At 43.7% G+C, this 24124-nt stretch overlaps 1 protein-coding gene across 1 annotated transcript in view; it reads right to left on the bottom strand.

The window, feature by feature from the left end:
- LOC124605428 (aspartate aminotransferase, cytoplasmic-like) overlaps positions 1-23841 on the bottom strand; it is a 56196-nt gene extending 32355 nt beyond the window's left edge. The window contains exon 1 of the mRNA XM_047137087.1: positions 23258-23841. Within this exon, the coding sequence (XP_046993043.1) occupies positions 23258-23639 (382 nt within the window). The 5' untranslated portion in view covers positions 23640-23841. The remainder of the gene's footprint in view (positions 1-23257) is intronic.
- Positions 23842-24124: the final 283 nt, after the last annotated feature.

Below are 24124 nucleotides of genomic sequence, written 5' to 3'. Positions count from 1 at the left end.
GGGGAATGTAAAATGACTCGATCCACAACATTACGACTTATCGTGCAAAGTGATCCGTCGAACATGAATTTACCCTGTATTTAAAGATCTTGCTTTTTTGCTAACTATTTTGGCACTGAAATGCACCATATTTAGGACCCTCCATGATGAATTGGACACTTAAGCAGATAACTGCCATCACAAACATAATGCTTGTTGATATACTTGGACTTTCAGTTCCATAAGCAAGAAGGGAGGAATTCATCATTGCAGGCATCGAATTGATTGTGGCTTCTATTGAAATATATTATGGTGACTAAACACTTATAGAGAGGCCTGAAGATGGTGGATTGTAGCGCTGAAATCGATAGTATATAAAGCGAGACCTTTAAATACAGCTGTAGGTTTCAGATCCTCAGGTGTACTGGCACAGCATAGTTCTTAGCACACTGCCTGCGAAAGGCAAGGATCTAGAATCGAATCCCGGTCTAGTACACAAGTTGAACTTGTCACATAATCATTATAACAGATTCTCTGTTTAGAGTAAAATCATTAATTTTTAAAAAATTTTGCTGTAATATTGATGTCTGTTTCGTTGTTTTCTGTATTTGAGATGAAGTAAAGCCTAGTGTCACACATTCCGATGGATTTCAGCAGATCTTCATCGGTTTTATCTGCTGCCATCCCGCCCACTAATGGGGAACTGAAGTAACAAAAACAAAACATAGTCCGTGTCAGCATCTGGGGGCTCACGTGAAGATGACTTGCACATTCTCGGATGAAATATCGTGTGTGATAGTGAACGACAGCCAGCTGCCGTTCCGAAACATCACGGAATATATACATAATATTAAGCGACTAGAATATTCGTGTGATTAGTTTTGTACCCCGTCTTTATTTATCCACAGAAGTACAAAACACTTAATCTTGCAAGACTTAAAAATATCACACTTGCTACTATCGGAGACGACCAACCCTACAGGTAGCGACAATGAACGCCGTAACAGGTATGTTCACTAGAACACCTAACAACACGGCGACAACTGCACGACAACCTATTGCGTACGGGTTGCACAACAAGAGGTGAACTAGTTGTGTCGGAACGAGTCAAACGCTCCAGCAGGTCTTGCATAAGCAAAGGACGCGACCTCATCTCCACTACGGCTCCCCCTGGGGCGAATGTTATGCTTTTTAAATTCTGCTCGTTTGTCAAACAAATTAACGCCTTATCAGATGAACTCCACATTTCATAATTTTTTGTGACCTTTAACATTCTATCACCCATATAGAAATGAGTGTTGTAAGAAAGGATTCAAATCCTAAACATTGCCTTTTTTCAGAACGAGAAAATTTAAGATTTTATCATCAGATTTACACTCCTGGAAATTGAAATAAGAACACCATGAATTCATTGTTCCAGGAAGGGGAAACTTTATTGACACATTCCTGGGGTCAGATACATCACATGATCACACTGACAGAACCACAGGCACATAGACACAGGCAACAGAGCATGCACAATGTCGGCACTAGTACAGTGTGTATCCACCTTTCGCAGCAATGCAGGCTGCTATTCTCCCATGGAGACGATCGTAGAGATGCTGGATGTAGTCCTGTGGAACGGCTTGCCATCCCATTTCCACCTGGCGCCTCAGTTGGACCAGCGTTCGTGCTGGACGTGCAGACCGCGTGAGACGACGCTTCATCCAGTCCCAAACATGCTCAATGGGGGACAGATCCGGAGATCTTGCTGGCCAGGGTAGTTGACTTACACCTTCTAGAGCACGTTGGGTGGCACGGGATACATGTGGACGTGCATTGTCCTGTTGGAACAGCAAGTTCCCTTGCCGGTCTAGGAATGGTAGAACGATGGGTTCGATGACGGTTTGGATGTACCGTGCACTATTCAGTGTCCCCTCGACGATCACCAGTGGTGTACGGCCAGTGTAGGAGATCGCTCCCCACACCATGATGCCGGGTGTATGCCCTGTGTGCCTCGGTCGTATGCAGTCCTGATTGTGGCGCTCACCTGCACGGCGCCAAACACGCATACGACCATCATTGGCACCAAGGCAGAAGCGACTCTCATCGCTGAAGACGACACGTCTCCATTCGTCCCTCCATTCACGCCTGTCGCGACACCACTGGAGGCGGGCTGCACGATGTTGGGGCGTGAGCGGAAGACGGCCTAACGGTGTGCGGGACCGTAGCCCAGCTTCATGGAGACGGTTGCGAATGGTCCTCGCCGATACCCCAGGAGCAACAGTGTCCCTAATTTGCTGGGAAGTGGCGGTGCGGTCCCCTACGGCACTGCGTAGGATCCTACTGTCTTGGCGTGCATCCGTGCGTCGCTGCGGTCCGATCCAAGGTCGACGGGTACGTGCACCTTCCGCCGACCACTGGCGACAACATCGATGTACTGTGGAGACCTCACGCCCCACGTGTTGAGCAATTCGGCGGTACGTCCACCCGGCCTCCCGCATGCCCACTATACGCCCTCGCTCAAAGTCCGTCAACTGCACATACGGTTCACGTCCACGCTGTCGCGGCATGCTACCAGTGTTAAAGACTGCGATGGAGCTCCGTATGCCACGGCAAACTGGCTGACACTGACGGCGGCGGTGCACAAATGCTGCGCAGCTAGCCAACACCGCGGTTCCTGGTGTGTCCGCTGTGCCGTGCGTGTGATCATTGCTTGTACAGCCCTCTCGCAGTGTCCGGAGCAAGTATGGTGGGTCTGACACACCGGTGTCAATGTGTTCTTTTTTCCATTTCCAGGAGTGTATATTTAACACCCTATTTTTAAATAAAGAGTTCAATTAGCGGCCAACCCAAATCTCAACTCAAAACCCTTAGTATCTCCCTCTAGGTGATCTTATAAAAACATGATGTCACCTAACTTACTACTGGGAAAACTACAAAAAAATTGGCTTTCCGGACACAAGTGCATTCCTTTCCGTACCCAAAGCCCGCATCACCCCCAACCAATAAATTTATTTAACCAATAAATTACTGTTATTCCGTTTAACCAAACGGAGGCGAAGCTTTCATTCGTAGACGGTTGCTCTTTGTGTTGTATGTTAATGATCTGGCAGACAGTATCAAAAGTAACCTGACACTTTTTGCAAATTCTGTAGTTGTCTGTAATGAAGCAATATCTGAAAAAATTAAAGAAATTATTTGTAAGATTTTGATAAGATTTCGAAGTGGTGCATATACTGGCAACTTCTGTTAAATGTTCAGAAATGTACAATTTCGCAGAAGAGGCGAAACTGTACAGTAACACCTTCTGACTACAATATGAAGGAGTCAAAATTGGACCCACTGGAGTCAACTCGTAGGGAAATAAAATGGAATGACCGAAGAGACTTAGTCGCAGATAAAGCACGTGGTTGACTTTGGTTCAGTAGTAGAATACCGAGAAAGTACCCAGGAGATTGCTAACAAAACACTCATCGATCCATACTATAATACTGCTTAAGAGTGTGCGATCCACATCAGGTACTGCTAACAGGGGATTTTGACCTTATACAGTGAAGGGCAGGACGAATCGTTGTAGGATCGCCTGACCATCGGTAGAGCGTCGCGAAGATGCTGAAAGATCCGAACTGGTGCCAACTAACTCGTGAAGGCCTACCTGCAAAGTTTTGAGAACCATTATTAAGTGAGGGACCTATGGATATACTACAACCCGCTACGAATCGCTCCCGTAGATTAAGTGAAGCCGATATTAATTACAACACGCAAAGGTGTTTAAGCAATAAAAACTTCCGAGCTCCATTCTCAAATGGTGTGGAAGTATCCTCCGCCATATAATTCACAGCGGTTTGCAGAATATAGATGTAGATGGATCAGAATGCTTTTCATCTTATTGCCTAACGGAATGTAGAGAGAATTTCCAAATCAATTGCTTTATTCTGACAATATTATTTCATTTCCGTGCACAATAACGTTATTTAAATAGTATCTAAAAAAGAAAAGAAGACACGCTACGAAGGAATTAAGTGAATGACACGGTATCCCTCCGCAGTCTGGGTCATCCCTTGTCATAGGGGCTCAGTCCAAAGCGGAACTCTTCATTAACACAGTTCTACTTCGGTCAGTGAGATCCAAGGCCGAATTTGCGCAGCACCATTGCAGACGAACTATTTAGTGTACAGAGGTCATTGGTAGTCGGCCCAAGGAGCGCCGTGATCCCAGCCCCCTTTCTGTGAGCTTCGTGTTAATGGCCCTTGTAGTCACTGACGTACCAGTTGCACGTTGGATCGATGACAATGATGACTTCGGGTCTCTGAGTATCTCTCTCTGACGATTGCTCCTTCCCACACGTTCCGTCGTCTCCCTAAGTCGACCGCTTCCTTCTTGACACCGCATTCGGCCCTTGTGTTCGGCCGTGGTTCACCCATTCTTCCCAACAAATAGTGGCATCTCTCGTGCTAAAATGTCGAGCGGTCCACCGATTACTCAGACCGGCTTCTCTGAGCCCAACTACACGTCCTGTCTCAAATACTGGCATCTGCGTATATTTTTCACGCGCCTGTGTGCGAGGCATAGTTATTGTCCTACTGAGAACACGGAGTGAAATTGTCAAAGATTTTATGGCCTCGTGTCGATATCTCCCCTGTTTACTACTCTTGCCAACTGCGCATCAAACATTCATCCATAGGGAGCCAAAGTTTACAGCTTTGCATTTTCCGTCGATCTTCTAATGACCAACAATTTGTGACCAACTTGCACAACTCCTTCGTGGCGTGTCCTTTTTTGTCTTAGAGCGTATTATGTTACTTTATCTACCTCGTTCTTAAGTTTTATAGACTACTTGCTGTTGCTGCTAGACAGCTAGAGGATGTCTTCTCCCTGGTACACTTGCTATACTATCAGCGCCAAAGCGTTGCTGGCTGCGTACAAATACAGGCGTATAAATACTGACGCAAACGATTCGTTAAGGAGCGAGATATGTGCGAGCGAAACAAGCGTCACATAGAGTGCGATGGTGTATGTTTTCGACGAAGCAAGCAGGCCCACAAGCTAGCGGTGACCTCACGTCACTGAGAGACACTTGTTGACCTGTGCGCATTCCGGCTCGTCTACATCTGGCGCCTAGGCACAGATCTTACTGCGCAGTCCACCACTCAACAAAACAGCTTCAATTGGGGCTCGCCGTAAGCAGTAGCCAATTACAGTTCTGCGCAGTCACAAATACCGCGTGCGTCAAGCTGACGGAATGGACTGCAGGCACACCAATAAAGATATCTTTCTGAAATCGCTCTTCGGGCATTTCCGCATGGAGTAGTACGCTATTTTTTATTTTAATTTATTAATTATTTATTGCAAAATCCGAGACCAAAAAATACAGGACAAAACTACATCTTTGTTCCAGACAAGCGCCATTTCATTATTTTGTATTTTTTATGATATATCGTTTCCGAAGGATCGTTGAAAACGATCACATTCATTAAATATCTGAGAGCAAACGTGTCGAGCGACTTTAAGTGCAACGACCACATAAAACTAATCATAGGAAAGGCAGATGGCAGACATTCCTTGGGAGAAACCTTAGGAACTGGAGGAGGGACTTGCAAAATCCTCGTTAGACCGATCCTTGAGTATTGTTTCTCAGTCTGGGACCCTAACCAAGCAAGACTGATACAGGAAATAAAGAAGATCCGGAGAGGAGCAGCACATTTTATGAAGCATCACAGAAATGCTTTTTCAGCTACCGTGACGTACAGTAAAAGAGAGGCGTTGTACATTGCGATGAGACTTCCTATCAAAATTTCAAGAGCGTACATTCCTTGAAGAGTCAGCCAGTATATTGCTTCCTCCTGCATACAGCTCCCGAGAAGACCGTGAAGATAAAATCACAGACATTCGTGCTCACACGAAGGCTCACCGGCAATTATTCTTCCCGGGTACCATTCGCGAGCTAAGGTGTACGGGTGGGAGTATCAGTATGATTTTGCTGCTGCTGTGTTATATTTTGATTATAGTATTACAGTACTTTTAACGTAGTTGATTTAACAGTCGATTTTTACCCAGTTAACACAGAAATTTCGTGTCCAACATAACCAGCCAAGGATTATAATTCAGAGTGTTCCCTGGTCTGACTGCTCAACAGAAACCAATGTCTTCGGCTGATATAATTAACAGCTGAGCTGATCAGCGTAATAGTTATTAGCTGGAGCAAGTAACTATATTATTGACTCTTGTTTTATGTCCGTTTAGCCGCAAGGGTGCACTTCCGACCTGTGGTTACTGGAAAAAGATTGCTCGATTCGACTCTCCTACCCTGCTCTGTGGCCTCTTATCGGGTCCTTTTTCTCCACCCTGTAGATAAGTTTTCATATTTGTACGTGGAACTTGTCACGATTAGACGTATCTTAATATTTTCATGTGCTTTTAGCAATTCTGAATGTAATATTTTTAATTAGTGCTCAGGGTGACACCTGATGTAATATGACTCTATGAAAATCGCGCCCAGTGAGATTCGCGCCCAACCAGAAATGTGTGAGATTCGCGTCCAATACCTGCTCCCTTTGTGTCGGGCTCCCCCGCGCCCGGGCCGTTCTAATCACCGTAAACTACCTGCTCCTCGGATACAGGGACCTACCCCCCTGTACTAGGCACAGCCGCCGACTGTCTGATACACAAACACAGCCTTAGTGCCCCTCTGGCTTAAACAGAGGGAATCTAAAGAAGGTGGTGTTACATGGATGTGCTTACGCCGAAAAGCGGATCATTGCAAGGGAAAGCTGCTTTCGAGGAACGGAGAATACATTTATTTCAATTGTGGGAAAAACTTGACGAATGGCCGATATCGCAGTTGCCTCAAAGTCGACCTTTACTTGTTTAGGACACCACTCAGGGACTGCCTGTTTTATCAGACGAACATATGCATCCTTCTTCTTATTAGGGCCGGCCGAAGTGGCCGTGCGGTTAAAGGCGCTGCAGTCTGGAACCGCAAGACCGCTACGGTTCGAATCCTGCTTCGGGCATGGATGTTTGTGATGTCCTTAGGTTAGTTAGGTTTAACTAGTTCTAAGTTCTAGGGGACTAATGACCTTAGCAGTTGAGTCCCATAGTGCTCAGAGCCATTTGAACCATCTTATTAGGGAGCACTGCAAATACAATAGAAAGAATGTTTGTTTCTTTAATCGGGCCTCCTAATTCTACATGTATGGTGTAGATTTGTGCAAACTGCTTGCATCAGCTCTTAAATGTTCCATCCATTAAAAATGGGAACATGTTCTTAAACTTTCTTTTCCTTTGCTTCCACTGAAAATCATTATTCTCTCCTCTTATCTATCGTTTTCCAGAAGAAAGCTACTGCCATCTCCCATTTTTAATAGGTCTTCATGAAGATCAATTTCATAAGAGTTATTAGGCTCTTGTTGGTTCCCCCGCGCTTGACTCCATCGACGACGCATGGTTCTCTTCACAGATTCTGAATTAGGCATCACTGTAATAAAGTCATAAACTTTATTATGTAGATTTGCCATTTCATCCGCCTATATCACCGATAACTGTATAGTTCCTTCTCGAGACTTTCTCTTCGCCCTTTCCATTTGCTTTCTCACTTTCAGAGCCACATCGTCAGGTGGTCCACAGAGATGTTCTAAAACGTTCAATACTTCTCCGTTCCTCGAAAGCAGCTTTCCCTTGCAATGATCCGCTTTTCGGCGTATGCACATCCACGTAACGCCACCTTCTTTAGATTCCCTCTGTTTAAGATACGCCTAACCTTTGTAATGAGCAGGAGGCCGGCCCTTGTTCGTTGTAATAACTTCCATACTGATGGTCACGTTAGGAACTTCGAAAGCAAACTGGGCGGGCGGGTGAGCAGGAGGAGAAGGAGGAGGGACCCAACCCCTCGGAGCAGGTAAAATCGTGGCAAATGTCCGGCGTGGTAAATGTCCGGACACCGTCGGAAGAGTTCATATCGCGCGATTCGTGTATTCTTGACACAGTAGTTCAGATACGGAATTTTCAACCACTAATCACGGTAAGCCATGTTGCCACTACAAAGGTTATTCTTACATAGTGAAGAGTACTAAAGAAGATGGAACAGTAACGTGACGCTGTTCAAGACAGAGAGCAAACCACTGCCGAGGAATGCTGAAAACGAAGGATTCGACGGTGCTTTTTTCATTCGAGCATCAATGTGGACCTCCAGATGTTGCTTGGTTGGAGGTAAGGAAGACTTTGAACCACGCAAAGAAGAGGACAAGAGGCGTCTATTTCAAAAATATATTCAGAGGAGCTGGGTTGCATGCATAATCGAGGCTATGATTTTGTCACTGAAATGCCAAAGCAGCAAACAACGAAGAGAGCTTTGTACTACCAGCGGGCAAAATCACAGGGAAATGAGAGCGATCCACCGACAAGAGAAGAAATTGACCTAAAGGCAGATTTACTAGCTATGAACGATGGCAGCAGTTTTCTGTTAAGCGACGACAAACTAGGAGAGAGGATAATAATTTTTAGCGGAATGGCAGGAAGAGTGGCTTTAAGGAGTAAACAAGACTTTTTTATGGGTGGTACGTTCAAGTACTGCAGCAAACAGTTTTCGCAAATATACACCATTCACGCCGACTTTGGGAGACAAACATCTATCCAGTTACCTTTGCACTACTGCCAAAGAAAAGAGACGTACGTCCTTCTTTTCCGAAATTTGATGCAAAAATTCCAGAATGGAAACCTGCAAATGTGACCATAGACTTCGAATCAGCTGCGATTTCAGCAATTAAAGTTGTATTTCCGACAGCTGAAGTGCAATGATGTTATTTTCATATAAAAAGTGTCTCTGGAGGAAAGTTCAAGAGCTAGGACTTACTCGTGATTACAAAGAAAACGAAAAAGTGAGACAACATGTTCGCATGTGTGCTGCGCTGGCGTTTCTACGGCCTGAAGATGTATGTGATGGTTGGCTGGAGATACATTCACATGCACCGGATATCCCCAAACTTTCTGAATTTTTTGACTACTTCGTAGATAGATGGTTGGAAAATGAAGAAACCCCTATCAACCTTTGGAGTTGCTACAAACGGCGCCACCGAACAACCAACGCTGTAGAAGGTTGGCACCACAAAATTAATAACATGCTTGCTAAACCAAATCCGAAAATTAATGACGTTATTAGATGTTTGAAAAAGCGGAAAATTCAGCGTGCGCCTTAATGAGGGCAGAACTGAGTATGGAAGGTAAACGGAGAAAAACAGTCTACATGAAACGTGATGAAAGGTTGGGAAAAATAGTAAAAAAATACGAAGAGGATGGTGAGACCAAGGATTGCTTGAAAGCCATATCCTACCTTCAGAAACTTGACTGAATTTATCAGAAGATGTATATAGATACAATAGTGTTCAAATGTAAATAGCAATTTATATGAAAAATAATAAAAATAAAAAAAATCTTGACGATGCTTATAAGCTGATTTTAAACACGCCTAAATGACTTTTGCTCTTTAGCCAGGCCAAAGCCTGGATAAAGTGTGATGGAAATCAGATTATTTTTAAAATACAGTATATGTGTTTTACAATACACCAAAACAAAAGCGAACCCTTTTCAGAGTCAACCCTTTACAATTATACTTCTCATTCAAGAGTCACCACCCCAATTCCTTGCTAGTTTTTATAAATTAAGAGTTAAAATTAAGTGACATTACTAATCGCCAAGTATAGAGTCACTTGATATTTCTTAGTATTCAAGAAATGTAGTTGTTATAATGAAAACGATATTGATAATGACTGCTGAATGATACTGCAAGTGAAGCAAAATAATGTAATGTCTTGTATTTACTGCAGTTTAAAGTGGTGTGTGGTAGAAACTTAATTCTCTCTCTCTCTCTCTCTCTCTTCCTGACGGCTGAAAAACTCCAGCTCGGAAACCTCCAGGTAGCGTCCCTCAACTCTTTTGTCTGCTGGGCAAGGGGATTAGCGGACCCGATCTCGACCCTTTCTCGGCGCGAATCTCACTTGGTGCGTTTTTCACTGGGGGCGTTTTTCAGTACACCATGTAATATATGTTTCACTCTAAACGTTACAAACGATTTTTAGAATGCTTGTTCTTAGGACAGTTTATTAATTAATTGTCGTGTGATTTCTACTGCGTTCAGCTATAAACGTTGCCTACTTTGAGGTGCTGTTTCGATGTTCACTTAACGAAGTCACTTACCATTCGTATAGTGTTCACCCAGTGACGCTAATGATCGCGCTGTTGGGCGCCGTTAGCGCGTTTTACACAAACGACTTTTTGGACGAAATCGACTCCTCGTTGTGGATGCGCGTCAGGTGCCAGCATGTAAATTAGCCGCCAAATACGTCGCGTGGTGGAGACTGACGTCATTGATCAATTGCCTGTGCTGTGCGTGGAGCGAGAACGATGCAGGCTGCGCATGCGCAGAAACAGCGGACTGTGGCATTGTCTGCTAACATCGAGGTTCACCTACTTTCGCCGATTTCGCTCTTATTACAGTAACTGATTCTATGCATAGGTACGTTCTTAACCTTCTTTTTGTTGTTTACTTTGTATCCGTGGCGCATTACAGAGGTTGCAAAAGGGCCTGGTGTTTTTCCTACTCTTGTCCACAAAACAGACGAAATACCGGAAAACAGAAAAGTATTTATGTTTTGAAATGCCCTGACAAAAAAAGCCTGCACAGTGAATGAATAAGGACATAGATCAACGTCATTTTAATGAAAATTGTTACAACAGCGAAAAAGTCAAATCTATTTAACGAGAAAAATAATTTTCGTTGTTTTTGGCACTTAGAAATAAATCCAGATACAAAAGACAAAGGCCGGCCGTTGTGACCGAGCGGTTCTAGGTGCTTCAGTCTGGAACCGCGCGACCGCTACGGTCGCAAGTTTGAATGCTACCTCGGGCATGGATGTGTGTGATGTCCTTAGGTTAGTTAGCTTTAAGTAGTTCTAAGTTCTAGGGGACTGATGACCTCAGATGTTAAGTCCCTTACTGCTCAGAGCCATTTGAACCATTTTTGAACAAAAGATAAAGTGAAAACCCACTGTTTACAGCCATCTAAACATCGTTTGTTATGTTTGTAAGAGTACATTTTTCTTGGTCAGATAAATATAGATGTTTTGTTTGGCCAACACATGTGTGGAAAATTTACCATACAACCTTTGTCAAGAACATGCACTACGAATTTTGCTTTGGTCATTAATACACTCTGTTGTTGTTGCTTGTTCTATTATCATTCTATTACTATACTGAGATTTTCTCGTAAAACGGATGGTCTCTCATAAATTAATTTTCGCCAAATTGCACAGCAGCCAGCTCTCACGACACATGCAATTTTGACGCAGACATGTAACGAAAAGAACCACTCGTTGCAGACAAGGCTCAGTCCAAGAATAAAACACCAGGGGCACTGCGATAGGCCCTCTTGCTTCAAGAAGTCGACTGAGACAAGAACACGCAACCATAGATATGCCCGATTATCTCACGCAAACATGGGCAATATTTCCGCTCCTGGACAATTGTCATCACAGCGAACAAGAACTGCTTTCCTACGTGGCTGAGCCTCGTCGCTGTCGGTAAGCGACAAAACAAGTTGCGCAACGCTGGGATCCGGTGAGCGGCAGCAGCAGACCGCGACCATTGAGTGGCCGAACCACGCCACATGACGTCACGCCAGGGCAGCAACGCCATTGGCCGGCGGCCACGGCAGAGGGGCCGCGCCCTCCTGTTTACTCACACCACGCACGGCATCGTTACACAACGCCGCTCATGGAGAAACGCAACGTCAGGGACACCGAACCCCGCGCCGCTCCAGAACTTCGCGGGAGCCAGTTTAGACCCGATGGCCGAAATGAAGAACGACAGGCTGTTATCTCTTGCAGCAATACTAGCATCGGACGCGACGACTCTTTTCTGTCTCGTACTGTACACGGTAGAGAGTTTCTTAGATACGTTCTTGGTGCACGTTTCTCTGCTTGCTCCTACATCTCTGGAAGTAGAAAATTTTTTTCATTCGACTCAAATTATGCAGTTAGTCCACTGTGTTCGTCTGTCGTTAAAGACATGGTGCTAACATTGAGCACGTTCCGTTAGGAAATGAAGGAAACTAAATTACTCTCTGATCGAACATGATTCGTGTCGTTTAGTGTCAGCAAACTGCTTTCGACATCGTCATGATGTTGCAAGTGTTCGTTAACACCGATGGAAATTTTAGGCAGACTTCCTCATATTCCTCTACAAGCTTCTGTCGCAAATAATTCGTTCAACCGCGCCACCGAAACGAACGCTACAGTGGTAAATTCTCAGCGACATTGTATTATATCCATTTATTCGCCAATCTTCATAAATTGCACATAGCGATAGCTGTGTGCGGAAAACGGCTTGCTAATTCAGCTGGAGAACTTGACCACCAGCCCTGTTTACAAGTCTACGCACAGTTACCTTGAAATTGCCTGGTCCTCTAAAATGCTGTAAATGGCAGAGGAAACTACGCAATGTACTTGTGTCATATCGTAGGCTCCAGTGGCTTTTTTAACCAATATAAATATAAAATACGAAAACTCAGAGCGGAAAAAAATACCGGATGGTCAGAAACAGTCATAAAAGCAGGTTGTGCTCAGAAATAATACTGTTAAGAAAAAAAATCAGTACCTTGAGCCATTTATGAGTTAATTAGTTTTCAAGTTAGACAGTCAGACATTTGTGCGTGCAAAATCAAGAGGCCCGCCACATACTGTACAATTAGTGCCAGTTGTTCTCACAGAGTAGATGATAGCTCACGAGACTGCTCAGCATTTAGCTTGGGTTATAGCCTTAGTATCGTCCTGCATCCAATTTTTGTATTGCTCTGTTGTTCGGTTTTAGGAAACTAAACGAAGAACACAATTAGCGACACCGTCTCTGGCAGGCCGCCTGAATTTGCGCGCAACAGCCTTATGGCTAACTTCAATGCTAATTAACAGGGAAAGGGCGCAATGTATCGAATTTTCTTTCTTGACAATTATTTCTCAGCACAACCTACCATCCAACTCCCTTATAAGCTTTTCAGAATATTTCTGACCACCCTGTATATAGCAGGTAGAGTAGAAAAATGTAGTTGAGACAGCTCAAGCAAAATACGTAACTGGTAGATACTTAACCGCTCAGATTTGTAGGATATCGTTTCCTTCTTCGTCATGGGCTAAAAAAATCTATAATGTTTCTTAGTGTACGATCAATGACTTATGAGCGTCATCTGATAAAACAGGACGCCAATATAGTTTACATCCGTTAGGGAAATTTCAAGATATTCTTCGACTAACAAACCAGAAAAGAAGGGCCTGAAATGGACCGTCAAACAGTGTTCCGTCGTTGAATCTTTAGGCGCGGTGACTCACTTCTGCTGCCGTTGGATCTCGCTAATGCGCCTCAAGGAAACCGTTCAAGGACGGCAAGGTTCTCTGTTTACAGCGGAGCTGCCTCGAAGAATGGATTGCCACTCACATTACGCAGGGACTTAGAAAACTCAAGTAAAAAAATCTGAATTTAGCTGGTGGTATCTAAAATAGAAGACGGGTCAGAAAATGTGGTGCAGAGTGACCTGTTTCCAAGCGTTCACCTTTCCTTCACGCAACAAGATAGCGATGCCACAGAGAGGCGAATACGAACGAAATGTGATTAGTCTGATATGCTCCAGACCTGCATTTAGCATTTGCCTAACTACATGTACTGAATCCGACAATCGCTTATCCACGTTTTCGGTTTGTAACTCCACACAATTCCTCCTCATTCTACTGGATAGGATACTCAAGAAAACGGACAGTGGGGGACATTTTGGATGTCGTGACCTACGTGCACAAGGTGCTTAAAATAAGGTGTCTAAATAGACTCGTCACTACGGTGTCTTACTAGGTGTGGTCCTGTCGACAAAGTATGCCATTTCTACCCTCCGGCAGATGTGGGGCACCTACCGTTTGATGTCTAACTCAAATGACTGTGCGAGGTCGAATTTGTCATATACATGAAGCATTACCATGGATGAAAGTGACTTAAGTGCCATGAAAAATCAATAAGAACTGAACATCTGCTCTGAGATTTAAGCGAACTTGTTATCAGATTTCTTAAACTAAGTGCTGGAATTTCTTGGAACTTCTCATGGCATTCTCCTCTGAAACATGCGGCTCGAATCTTGGTGGGTAAAATGTTATCACATAGGCATTTCATTAAAGGTAATGTAAAAATAATTCCAAAATCACCGTTATAATCTCGATACTTTGATAACAAGTAGTCGGGATAGTGCAGAAAGATTCGTGTTCTCTAGGGACAAATGTTTACTCTACTGTAAGCACAGAAGAACAGTTTCATTAGTAACTCTCTCTCTCTCTCTCTCTCTCTCTCTCTCTCTCTTTCCGTCCCTCTCCCTCTCCGTCCGAGCATGCCTAGGAAGACCCAGCTGTACCGACCGGCCACCGTGTCATCCTCAGCCGATAGGCGTTACTGGACCCGGATGTGGAGAGACATGTGGAAAGCACACCGCTCTCCCAGCCGTTGTCAGTTTTCGGAACCGGAGCCTCTACTTTTCTATCAGGTAGCTCCTCAACTGGCCTCACAAGGGCTGAGTGCACCCCGCTTGCCAACAGCGCTCGGCACACCGAATGGTCGTCCATTCAAGTGTTACCCAAGCCCGACAGTGCTTAACTTCGGAAACCAGTGTAACCACAGCAGCAAGGCCGTGAACTTTCGCTAGTAAAGTACGAATGCAATGGAAGATCGGCGTACACGGCATTCAGCCAATAACTATATTTATTAGTAAACTGTGGGTAAACACTCATGAAAAAAAGTTGCACAGTTGAAGCCCACTTGACACAAAAATCATTTACATGCTCACCTCTTCATTATATAAAAGAAAGGTAAAATCTGTCGCCTCTCAAAATAATATTACCTTATTAAAACATAAAGTGCACTGAGTTGAAACATGGCACATAGTAACTGTCAGTCCACAAGCACAGCACATTATACGTCCTCCTGCTGGAAGAAGCTGTCTTATGTCAGAAAATAACATTCTAAATATAATCGTGGTAAATCGATTTTTTCTTCGTATACAGCCCGGTCACAAAGAATCTAGAATGCTTGTAAGGCCATTAGGAGGTAGGTTGTACTAAAAAAATTATTGTTAAGGAAAACACTTCGATACATTGCGCCATTTCCGAGTTGCTTAGCATTGAAGTTAGCCAATCAGACCGTTGCACGCGCAGATTCTAGCGGCCTGCCAGTTACAAGTAGAGTCACTTGTTCTCATAGCGTAGGTGATAACGCATGAAATTCCTCAACCATCCCATGTCCAGTTTTTGTATCGTTCGCTTGTTCTTTGTTAGGAAATCAAACGAAAAACATGTTTGGCGACGCCGTCTTCTGGCGTACCGCTTTAATTTGGGCGCGCGCGGCTTGATTGGTTAACTTAAATGCCAAATACCTCGTAAAGGCCGCAAGGTGTAGAATATTTTTCTGAACAATTATTTCTCAGCACAACATACATTACAACACGCGTATAGGCTTTTCAGACTTTCTGACAACCCTGTATAAGTGAAACGCAAGACGTCTGCCGTGACAAAAATGTCTACGTAAACTGCCGTAGTTTGTCATGTCTCACGACCTGCTACTCAGTCCTTTTGCCAAATTACTTCCATTTCAACGGTGAGGTAATAGGAGGCAGTCCGTGGTAATACGATTAGTGACCTACTGCTTCCGACGGTCAAACTCTGCCCCGATGAATTGGGTAAATTTCCAAAGCCTGTCTGGTTTATTATGAAGTGAAGTCGAATGACATTTTTATAGCCTCTTCGGTTCCTGTTTCTGTAATACAGTTTGGAAATCCTGTGACTGTGGATAGTTACTTATTATTTTCGTAATAACGCGTTATCTGTTTTCTGATTGTTTCGACACTCATTTCGTAGATCTATGTCTCTACCACTATCTTCAGTGGAAATTGTCTAGTATTTTCCATTTGTTGCAACATGAGGTTTCGGTCTCTAACTATTTGTGTGTAACAAATAGAGTAAACTGAAACATAATTACACAAAAAAATGACGAGGGTGTATTATCATACGTCAATGTCAGACGTTCTCTGTAGAAAATTATAAGAGAGCAACTTGGCATAGAAAACAGAACTTATGATATTTCAGCTGAACGTGTGCCGACAGGAAACTTCCTGGCAGATGAAGATTATGTGCCGCACCGAGACTAGAACTCGTGACCTTCGCCCTTCGCAGGCAAATGCTAGTCCAGGAGTGTTAGTTCAGCAAGTTTCACAGCAGCATTTCTGTGAAGTTTAGAAAGTAGAAGATGAGATACTGGTGGAAGTAAGCTGTCAGGAGGGCTGGTGAGTCGTGCTTTGGTAGCTCAGCTGGCAAAACACTTGCCCGCGAAAGGCAAAGATTCCGAGTTCGAGTCTGGTCCCTCACACAGTTTTAATCTGCTAGGAAGTTTCGTATCGGGGCCCACTCCACTGCAGAGTGAGAATTCATTCTGGATGTATTTCTATTGTGCATTTATAAGAAATTTGCAGTTGCAGATGCACGATCATTTGTTGTAACACGCTCGATTTTGATTTCGTCTTCTTTCATTAACTGCAATTTCCTAAATAAAGGACTTCACACTTAGCAATATCGTGTCCCAAGAAATGTAAAGCATCAGACAATCGTTGCTGAAGATGGAGAGATCATTATAAATGCGCCTGGAAACAATTATAAAAGTGGATGGTAGATGTTAGTTCTGGAAACATTATTTAAATTTTATTGATTTCACTATTGACTCTTGCTGAGATATTATTATTTGAAAAAAAAAAAGGAACAGTTATTTGGCACGTGTTTCATTTATTTTTATGACCTGTGTTTCCGGTTATCAGCCGAAAGCTAGTAGTGCTAGACAGTGGGGCTAACAATAGTAAACCAAGGTTGCAAAAATGTGAACTAAGAGTTTTTCCATAATACGTAAATGTTTTACAGTAATCCGGCCATTGTATAATGATTTTGGAAATTTGTGGTAAGTTCCTATGGGACCAAACTGCTGAGGTCATCGGTCCCTAGGCTTACATACTACTTAATCTAACTTAAACTAACTTACACTAAGGACAGCACACACACTCATGCCCGAGGGAGGACTCGAACCTCCGACGGGGAGAGCCGCGTGAACCATGGCAAGGCGCCACAGGCCGCGCGGCTATTAAGTCACTTTGCCCTAGTTTGACTTCAGCAGTCCTGCGCAATAATAAAGCACCAGCTACAGTTATCCACTAGACACAAGTACTAAAGTACCTCATGCTAATGTGTATGTCCGAGAAATCGCCTTGAAAACCGCTCTCGGAGTTAGGGCTCCAGTTAACGCGTAGGCAGAGGCTTCAGCAGGCAAGTGTTTACCGCGACCGCCCCTACTGGCAAAGTGTCTGGCTGGCAGCGAATGTTGAGTTCAACGCACTAGCAGCCGGCTCCAAGGCCGCCAGCATGCACACTCCACGCCTTCCAGAACCTTCCGTCTGCCTCACAACTCAGGGACGCTCTTTAGATTGCGAAATCCAAAGGACAACAGTGAACATACCGCAGCAAAGTGGAGCATCCTTCTGCGACCTTAAAGCGGCCCCTAGGCTGTCAATAATATTGTGTAGTATTTTGTATTGTGCAATATTATTGACCGTCTGTGGATAAGGTTCAACGTTGTGCAACACACTGTACAATACACTAATGGGCCTACTGAAATTAGATAGCTGTTACGCAAGCTGGTTAGACTTACCTATGTTTGCCAGACTGCTTATTATGCGCGATTTGTTGTGTTGCGTAAACTGAATTGTCAAAATGGCTTCGAAATCAACGAAACGCAAGTTCAAAAGGCTGTGTAAAATCAAACGAGTATAGTAAACACTAGAAGAAAACCCAGAAATGCGATCAGCTGCTGTCCAAATACAGAGAAATATATTCGTAAGCAGATAAACTCCAATCAGTAAAGAAGTTAAATTCGTAGCGGACAAATTACAAGAAGGCACTGATTTGCAGGGATAGTGTCTCGCAAATGAGCGTTCCTTTTTCCTTAAGTATAGGGGCAACCATCCGCTAAAATAAATTAAATGAACGAGAGTCCATCCTCAGTAAGTTCCCACAATCATTTGTTTCGCCTTTCCTGTAGCCAGTCTGAAGAACAAACAGTAGCTAGCGTCCACATCCGCCATGTTCTCCCCTCCGAAATTTGACATGAAGTTTGCGCTGTATAACTTCACCTTCTCGAGTCAATCGTCAATATATTGTACAATATTATTGCTCAGTATTACTGATAGTCTAGGGATCGCTTAAGGTTAGTTTTTTGGTTGTCATACACGAAGCATTCGAGCCAAGTAACCGTACAAGAAACTTTTGACGGATGGGACATAAGTCACACGTATAAGCCTATGAAGAAAGCAATACAACAAATTTGTTAAAGGTTAAAGCCATGGTTCCACCGAGGCTGTTAACATTTTGTCTTTTTCTCAGCGGCGTGGAACCCAGCTTAAAGACAATGATACCTCAAATAATATTCCGGAATGTATCGTTCACTCTGCAGCATAGTGTATGCTGTTTAGGAAAGATATGTTGGTAATTAAAGTGAGGGCGGGTCTTGATTAGTGACAGCAGCTCAGTCGACAAGAGCATCGTCCGTTAAAGGCAATGTTCTGGGTTCGAGTCCTTATGCGTCACATAGATTTGATCTTCCTGGAAATATCAAATAATATTTTTTAACCAAGTTTTCACAACACTCAGGTCTATTAATCCTATCCAGTACTCAACGAACCCAACCTGTGTTACAACGTATGAGATGTGCTGGGTTTAACTATACGATTTCTGTAGACCTGGAGAAGCTGTAGTTTGTCAACAAACAGTATTCCCGCAGTTTCGGAAGGTTCCTGATTCGAGATGAAGTTTTGCACACACTTCCCTCATAACAAATTTAAGGCCAGAGAGAGGAAACATAAATCTTAAATGAACTGCACGACAGGCTATGTGCAGCTATTACCCTAAACACGACGCTGCCCGTATATGTAATTGTAGGCTTTTCCGGCGTATTCAGATGATAAAATCTTCAGGCGAAGTGGCTTGACTTCGACTAAAGATGATCGGTACGAAACTCCGTGTAACGTTGCGACAAGACGTCGCCACCATTCGGCTGATGACTGGAGAAGATGTTATCACTGACTCCTCAGTTTCACTCCAGATTAGCATAGATTGGGGCACGCTTCCTGGGACTTACAGTTTCCCGTCCAGTAGCGACCTTTGATAGCTTCTATCAAATTTCTCTTGCAGCTAAATTTTCTTCCGCAGTCCTAACAATGAATTTTTACTGTACAGGAAAACCCACGCGTAACAGCGAAATCAACGTGTATTGTAGCAGAACTTCCTCTTATTACCATCACTTGCTAGTGTTACAACGTATGAGATGTGCTGGGTTTAACTATACGATTTCTGTAGACCTGGAGAAGCTGTAGTTTGTCAACAAACAGTATTCCCGCAGTTTCGGAAGGTTCCTGATTCGAGATGAAGTTTTGCACACACTTCCCTCAGCCACTCGTGACCTGCACCTCGTATAGAAAAAACCCTGACAAACCCTTGATTCCGTTTAAGGTATTAAATAGCGTATATATGTACCGACTACTACAGCTTGTCTTGGATAATTTTAATCAGTTTCTACTATCTGCTGAGGTAGCAATATCTAAGTTCAAGCCTTAAAACTGTCGGTTAAAATAGGAAAATAACGCACAAGATAACTTATACGTAGCATTTTCTTCAAAGAAGAAAACCAGAGAAACTAGATAACGCATACAGATCTCTTAGACCGCAGTTATTCAGTACATTCAAGAACGTCAAGCCCATATAAAGAAGCTTCCTCCGCAACGCAGTCATCCTACGCGAGAGCTTATCGGATGTTACACCCGTGTCCCAGAACGAACGGTCAGTGTTCTGAAATATGACAGGTACGATCATTTGAAACACAAAAGTCTAGTAAACATTGGCTCTAAAGTGCATACCTTAACAGCTATGAACACTTTTTCAGTAGAGGAGATGTGTTTCACAGTAGCGAAGATGAAAAAGTGCTCATCACTTTTGAAGTATGCATTTTAGGGCACATGCAGTCGAGTGGCGAAAGTATACAGGGACTCGAGAGGAGCAATCATTCTAACTCATTCGAACAAAATAAACAAATCCAGCAAACATGGGTACTAAAATGAATACTTTAAAAGCTATGAACACTTTTTCATCTTCGCTACTGTGAAACACATATCCTCTACTGAACAAGTGCTCATAGCTGTCAAGGTATGCATTTCAGAGCCCACGTTTGCTGAATTTATTTCTTTATTTATTTCATTCGAATGGGTTAGAATGATCGTCTCGAGTCCCTGTATACTTTCGCCACTCGACGGTTAACGGAGGTGGGCAGCTGATTCTGAAGAGGCGGCAAGAATTTTTGTTAGACCCCGAAATGGTCCATAGACACTTTTCTTTCTTTTCGCCTCCGACGTGGTTTTCACTTCTGGAACACCTTCGTTAGCGCGTGTGATTAGCATCAAATATGATACTGGATCGAAATCCACGTTAAGGTGTAAGCTTTCTGACGACCGACTAAATGAACTACTGCTTAGGTCAAAGAATGGAACAGCTCTACCGTCTTCCACAGGAACACAGTCTGTATAACAAAGTTGTTTTCACGCAACTGCTCAAGTTACTGAGAACTTTTCTTTAGGGGACTGCACTGTAATAAGTATCCCGCAATTAGCTCCAAGGGTGTATCTATATGTTCCCTGTGTGAGGGACTGATGAGTTATGAAAACTGTATATACGCACTTTTCCTGCTCACACACGGGCACACTCATTATTCACAAACCAAGACAGCGTATACTCCACTAAAATTAAAAGAAGTTATACTGTTCGTCAATCTTTTGCCAAGGATGGAAACTAACATGGTGACACAATGGGTTTAAAAATAAGTCAAAATCTCCGTCTAGCCAGCTTTCCCTAAACCAATTCGTGTCTTCGTGTGACGAATGACAGAATGATTCCCTTGCCAGGATCAACACGATTTCGGCGCCCATGATTTTCCATCTGAGCGAGTGCTCTTCCTGTAATGACCATGAAATCGACTGAATGTTAAACAAACTTCTCTGTGCAATTTGTTAATAGTTATTCGGTTAATAAATACGTATGATTCTGTGTCACAAAATCCTTATGTCATTCAGTACGTATTTCGACGGTTGCACCGTTATCTTTAGGAGGAATACTTCTTTCAGATGGCTGTTCTCAGTAGCAAGCATCGACCATTTCTTATGTATGAGGTGACGAAGAGCTTAGCTTAGATTTGAAAAAGGGGCAACAACAGTATGAGAGCTGGCTCCTGATGCAGAAGATTGCGTATACTTTCCACTGAAAACAAATGACGCATTGTACTGGGACAAAAAATAACCGACCTTGTCACTAAAAACAGCTATATAAATGATACTTTGTACCTGGTGATTAAGTAACCGCCGAAATGCGTAGTGAATTAAGTATATACATACATAGGTTTCATGCAACCCGTAACGCCGTAACGTCTTCAAATCCGACGCACGAGGGCTACTATTAGACCTACGGCAAAAACGAACAGGACCTTTTTGTAGGAAATTTAATGCAGTTAAATTTTAACTGGGATATATTTTCGCTAGAGGCCATAGTTCCCGAATTATTCAAGAAAAATGTTCAAAGGTGATCTTCAAACGCGTTTTAACTGAATAATTCGAAAACCATGGCCTCCAGTTAGTCTGCTTAATATTCGCATTTCTCGCAACACACTTCGTAAGAGCTGAAGTGATTGTACATCTACACTAACAAGAATAGCAGCATTAAACTGTTCTTAAGTTCTCCGATCGAAGGGCAATGCAACCAAAGGGCATATAAGAGTTACAGTCGCCGTTACATCCCTCACGTTGTGTGGTTTACCTAAATCGCTTAAGGCGTAATTTGCTGGCACCGTTTATTTGAAAGAGGGCACGTATTCTTCCCCGATCCGAGCTTGGACTTCGTTCCTTATGACCTCGTCGTCGTCGATCATCCATCCTTTCTCCTGATTGCCATTTTTGCTTTTGCAGCCCCTCATCCTAATAGTAAAATTGTTCAGTTATTTATCCGTTTTTTCTGACTGGGAAGAGCAACTATTGGTATACGTATGTATTTCTACTGCGATTCAACAGAAACACCTGGCATACACCTCTAAGACTTCTGATGCCATTGTGTCATCCATTTCGCCCTATGAAAGCGTTTTGTTAGACGTATGAGTGTGAACATCAAATTCCGTAAAATCCGCGGAATTTTTGTTAGGGAGTTAAACCGAGCAGACATGCAAATGTTCGCTTCTGTGCAATAAAATCACAGCGTTTCTAATACAAGTGTTTTCTATTTTCTATTAGCATTCCTGACAAGACAAAACATCTCACTCAATTTAAAGACGGATAACTGCACCAGTCACTTATGAAATAATGTTTTTTTTTTTTTTCGTTAACTCGCTTTTGAGCCCTTTCGTGGTCACCTTCAGATGAGACCTGCAGAAAATACATAAATATGTTTGTAGCTTGATGCTGGGTGCTGGATATTGCTTCTTACGGCCTTATGGAAGGTCTTGATGTTAATATCCACATTATAGCTTCCAGTTCATCGCCTATCGGCAACAGAATTAAAACACTTCCGCTATAAATTTCAAGTGCCACTCAATGTTCATACGAGTAATGCGTTAATCTGTTGCCGATAGACAATAAAAATGGAAGCTGTTTGGTGGATACCGACTATACTACCTCAAGAAGCAACCTCCAATTCCCAACATCACGCTACAAACATATTTATGATACTTCTGCAGGTCTGTTCTGAAAATGAACATGAAAGGGCTCGAAAACCAGTAAACGACCAAACGTATAAGTGACTGCGAGCACTTATTTAATTAATATAGAGTCACAAGGTTCTACTATATCCATAATGGATAAGCTTAATGCGTTATTTGACAGTTGGAAAAGCGTATCCGCCTGCTGACGTTGAAACTTTCTGCTACTACCGGCTCGGTATTCGGCCGGTACCGTTGCAAAAACACTGTCAAGGTAACCAAGATGGAGAAAAATGCGATTCTAATTTTAGAAGCAAGGCGGCGGCTGTTGGATCAACAACGCTGAAACTGGTTCTGGGTGAAAATTCAGACAGCTAACGGTAGTATTTCCCGCCTCTCTCTCTCTCTCTCTCCCTCTCTCTCTCTCTCTCTCTCACACACACACACACACACACATACTAACCTCCAACTCCGAGATCGACCTTCTTCTCGAAAGGGTCGGCGTTGTAGCTGGCTCGCACGATGTGTACTTCGATTGGCGTGCCGAACTCTACGTCTTCAAACCTGGATACAGGACTCGCAGACGACGGATAGAGTTCTGGCTGGAGAGCGAAGTTGTGCGCCAGCTGCTTCCTTGGGCCCCCAGAGGGAACCACGGAGGAATGTTGGCGCCACTGCGCCTGCCCAGCGCTCCTCACTGGTGAGCCATCTGCCTTCTTTCTCGCTGATCTTGGATCGGCAAGAGCGTTCCTGGCGCCACTATCGACAGTCAGCGCCCGCGGCAGCGGTTTCTGCAGTGACAACAAAACCTCGTGGTTCAGTTGGCGTAACGTGTTGCCCAGCATCGCGCTGTCTTGGCGTAGCAGGTACAGCGTCAGATATGAAAGTCCCTTGCGAAGTGAATGTATTGTCTTCTTCGTCGTACAGTGTTGCAGTCGCTGGTGGGACAAATATCTTCACTGGGCCCTTGTAATAAGGAACTGGAACAATGCGTGGCCGACGTCACTCCAAACGCTCCCTGGCTGCGAAACGACGCTCGCGGCCAACGCCGGGTGCTTTATACGCGCGCCGCATGCAACGTTCGGTGCTGCTCGGGGGTTTCCGGCTCACTTCGTGACGGTACAGCCGTGGGCGCACAGGGAGAGAACGCGCGAGTCGATGACGAAGTTGTGATCTGCAGCTGTCTTCAGCGGCGCGAGGCTTCCTGGAAGACAATTGCCAGTGTCTAAAAGGAAACACTGTTCCTTCCGGTGAGGCAGTACTGCCAGCATGTGATCTGCATCTATTATGCAAATGGTTCAAATGGCTCTGAGCACTATGCGACTTAACT

This window comes from Schistocerca americana, chromosome 3 (genome assembly GCF_021461395.2).
Source record: "Schistocerca americana isolate TAMUIC-IGC-003095 chromosome 3, iqSchAmer2.1, whole genome shotgun sequence".
Lineage (NCBI taxonomy): Eukaryota > Metazoa > Arthropoda > Insecta > Orthoptera > Acrididae > Schistocerca > Schistocerca americana.
The sequence above is the reverse complement of the archived record's forward strand: the minus strand, read 5'-3'. Positions and strand labels throughout refer to the sequence as shown.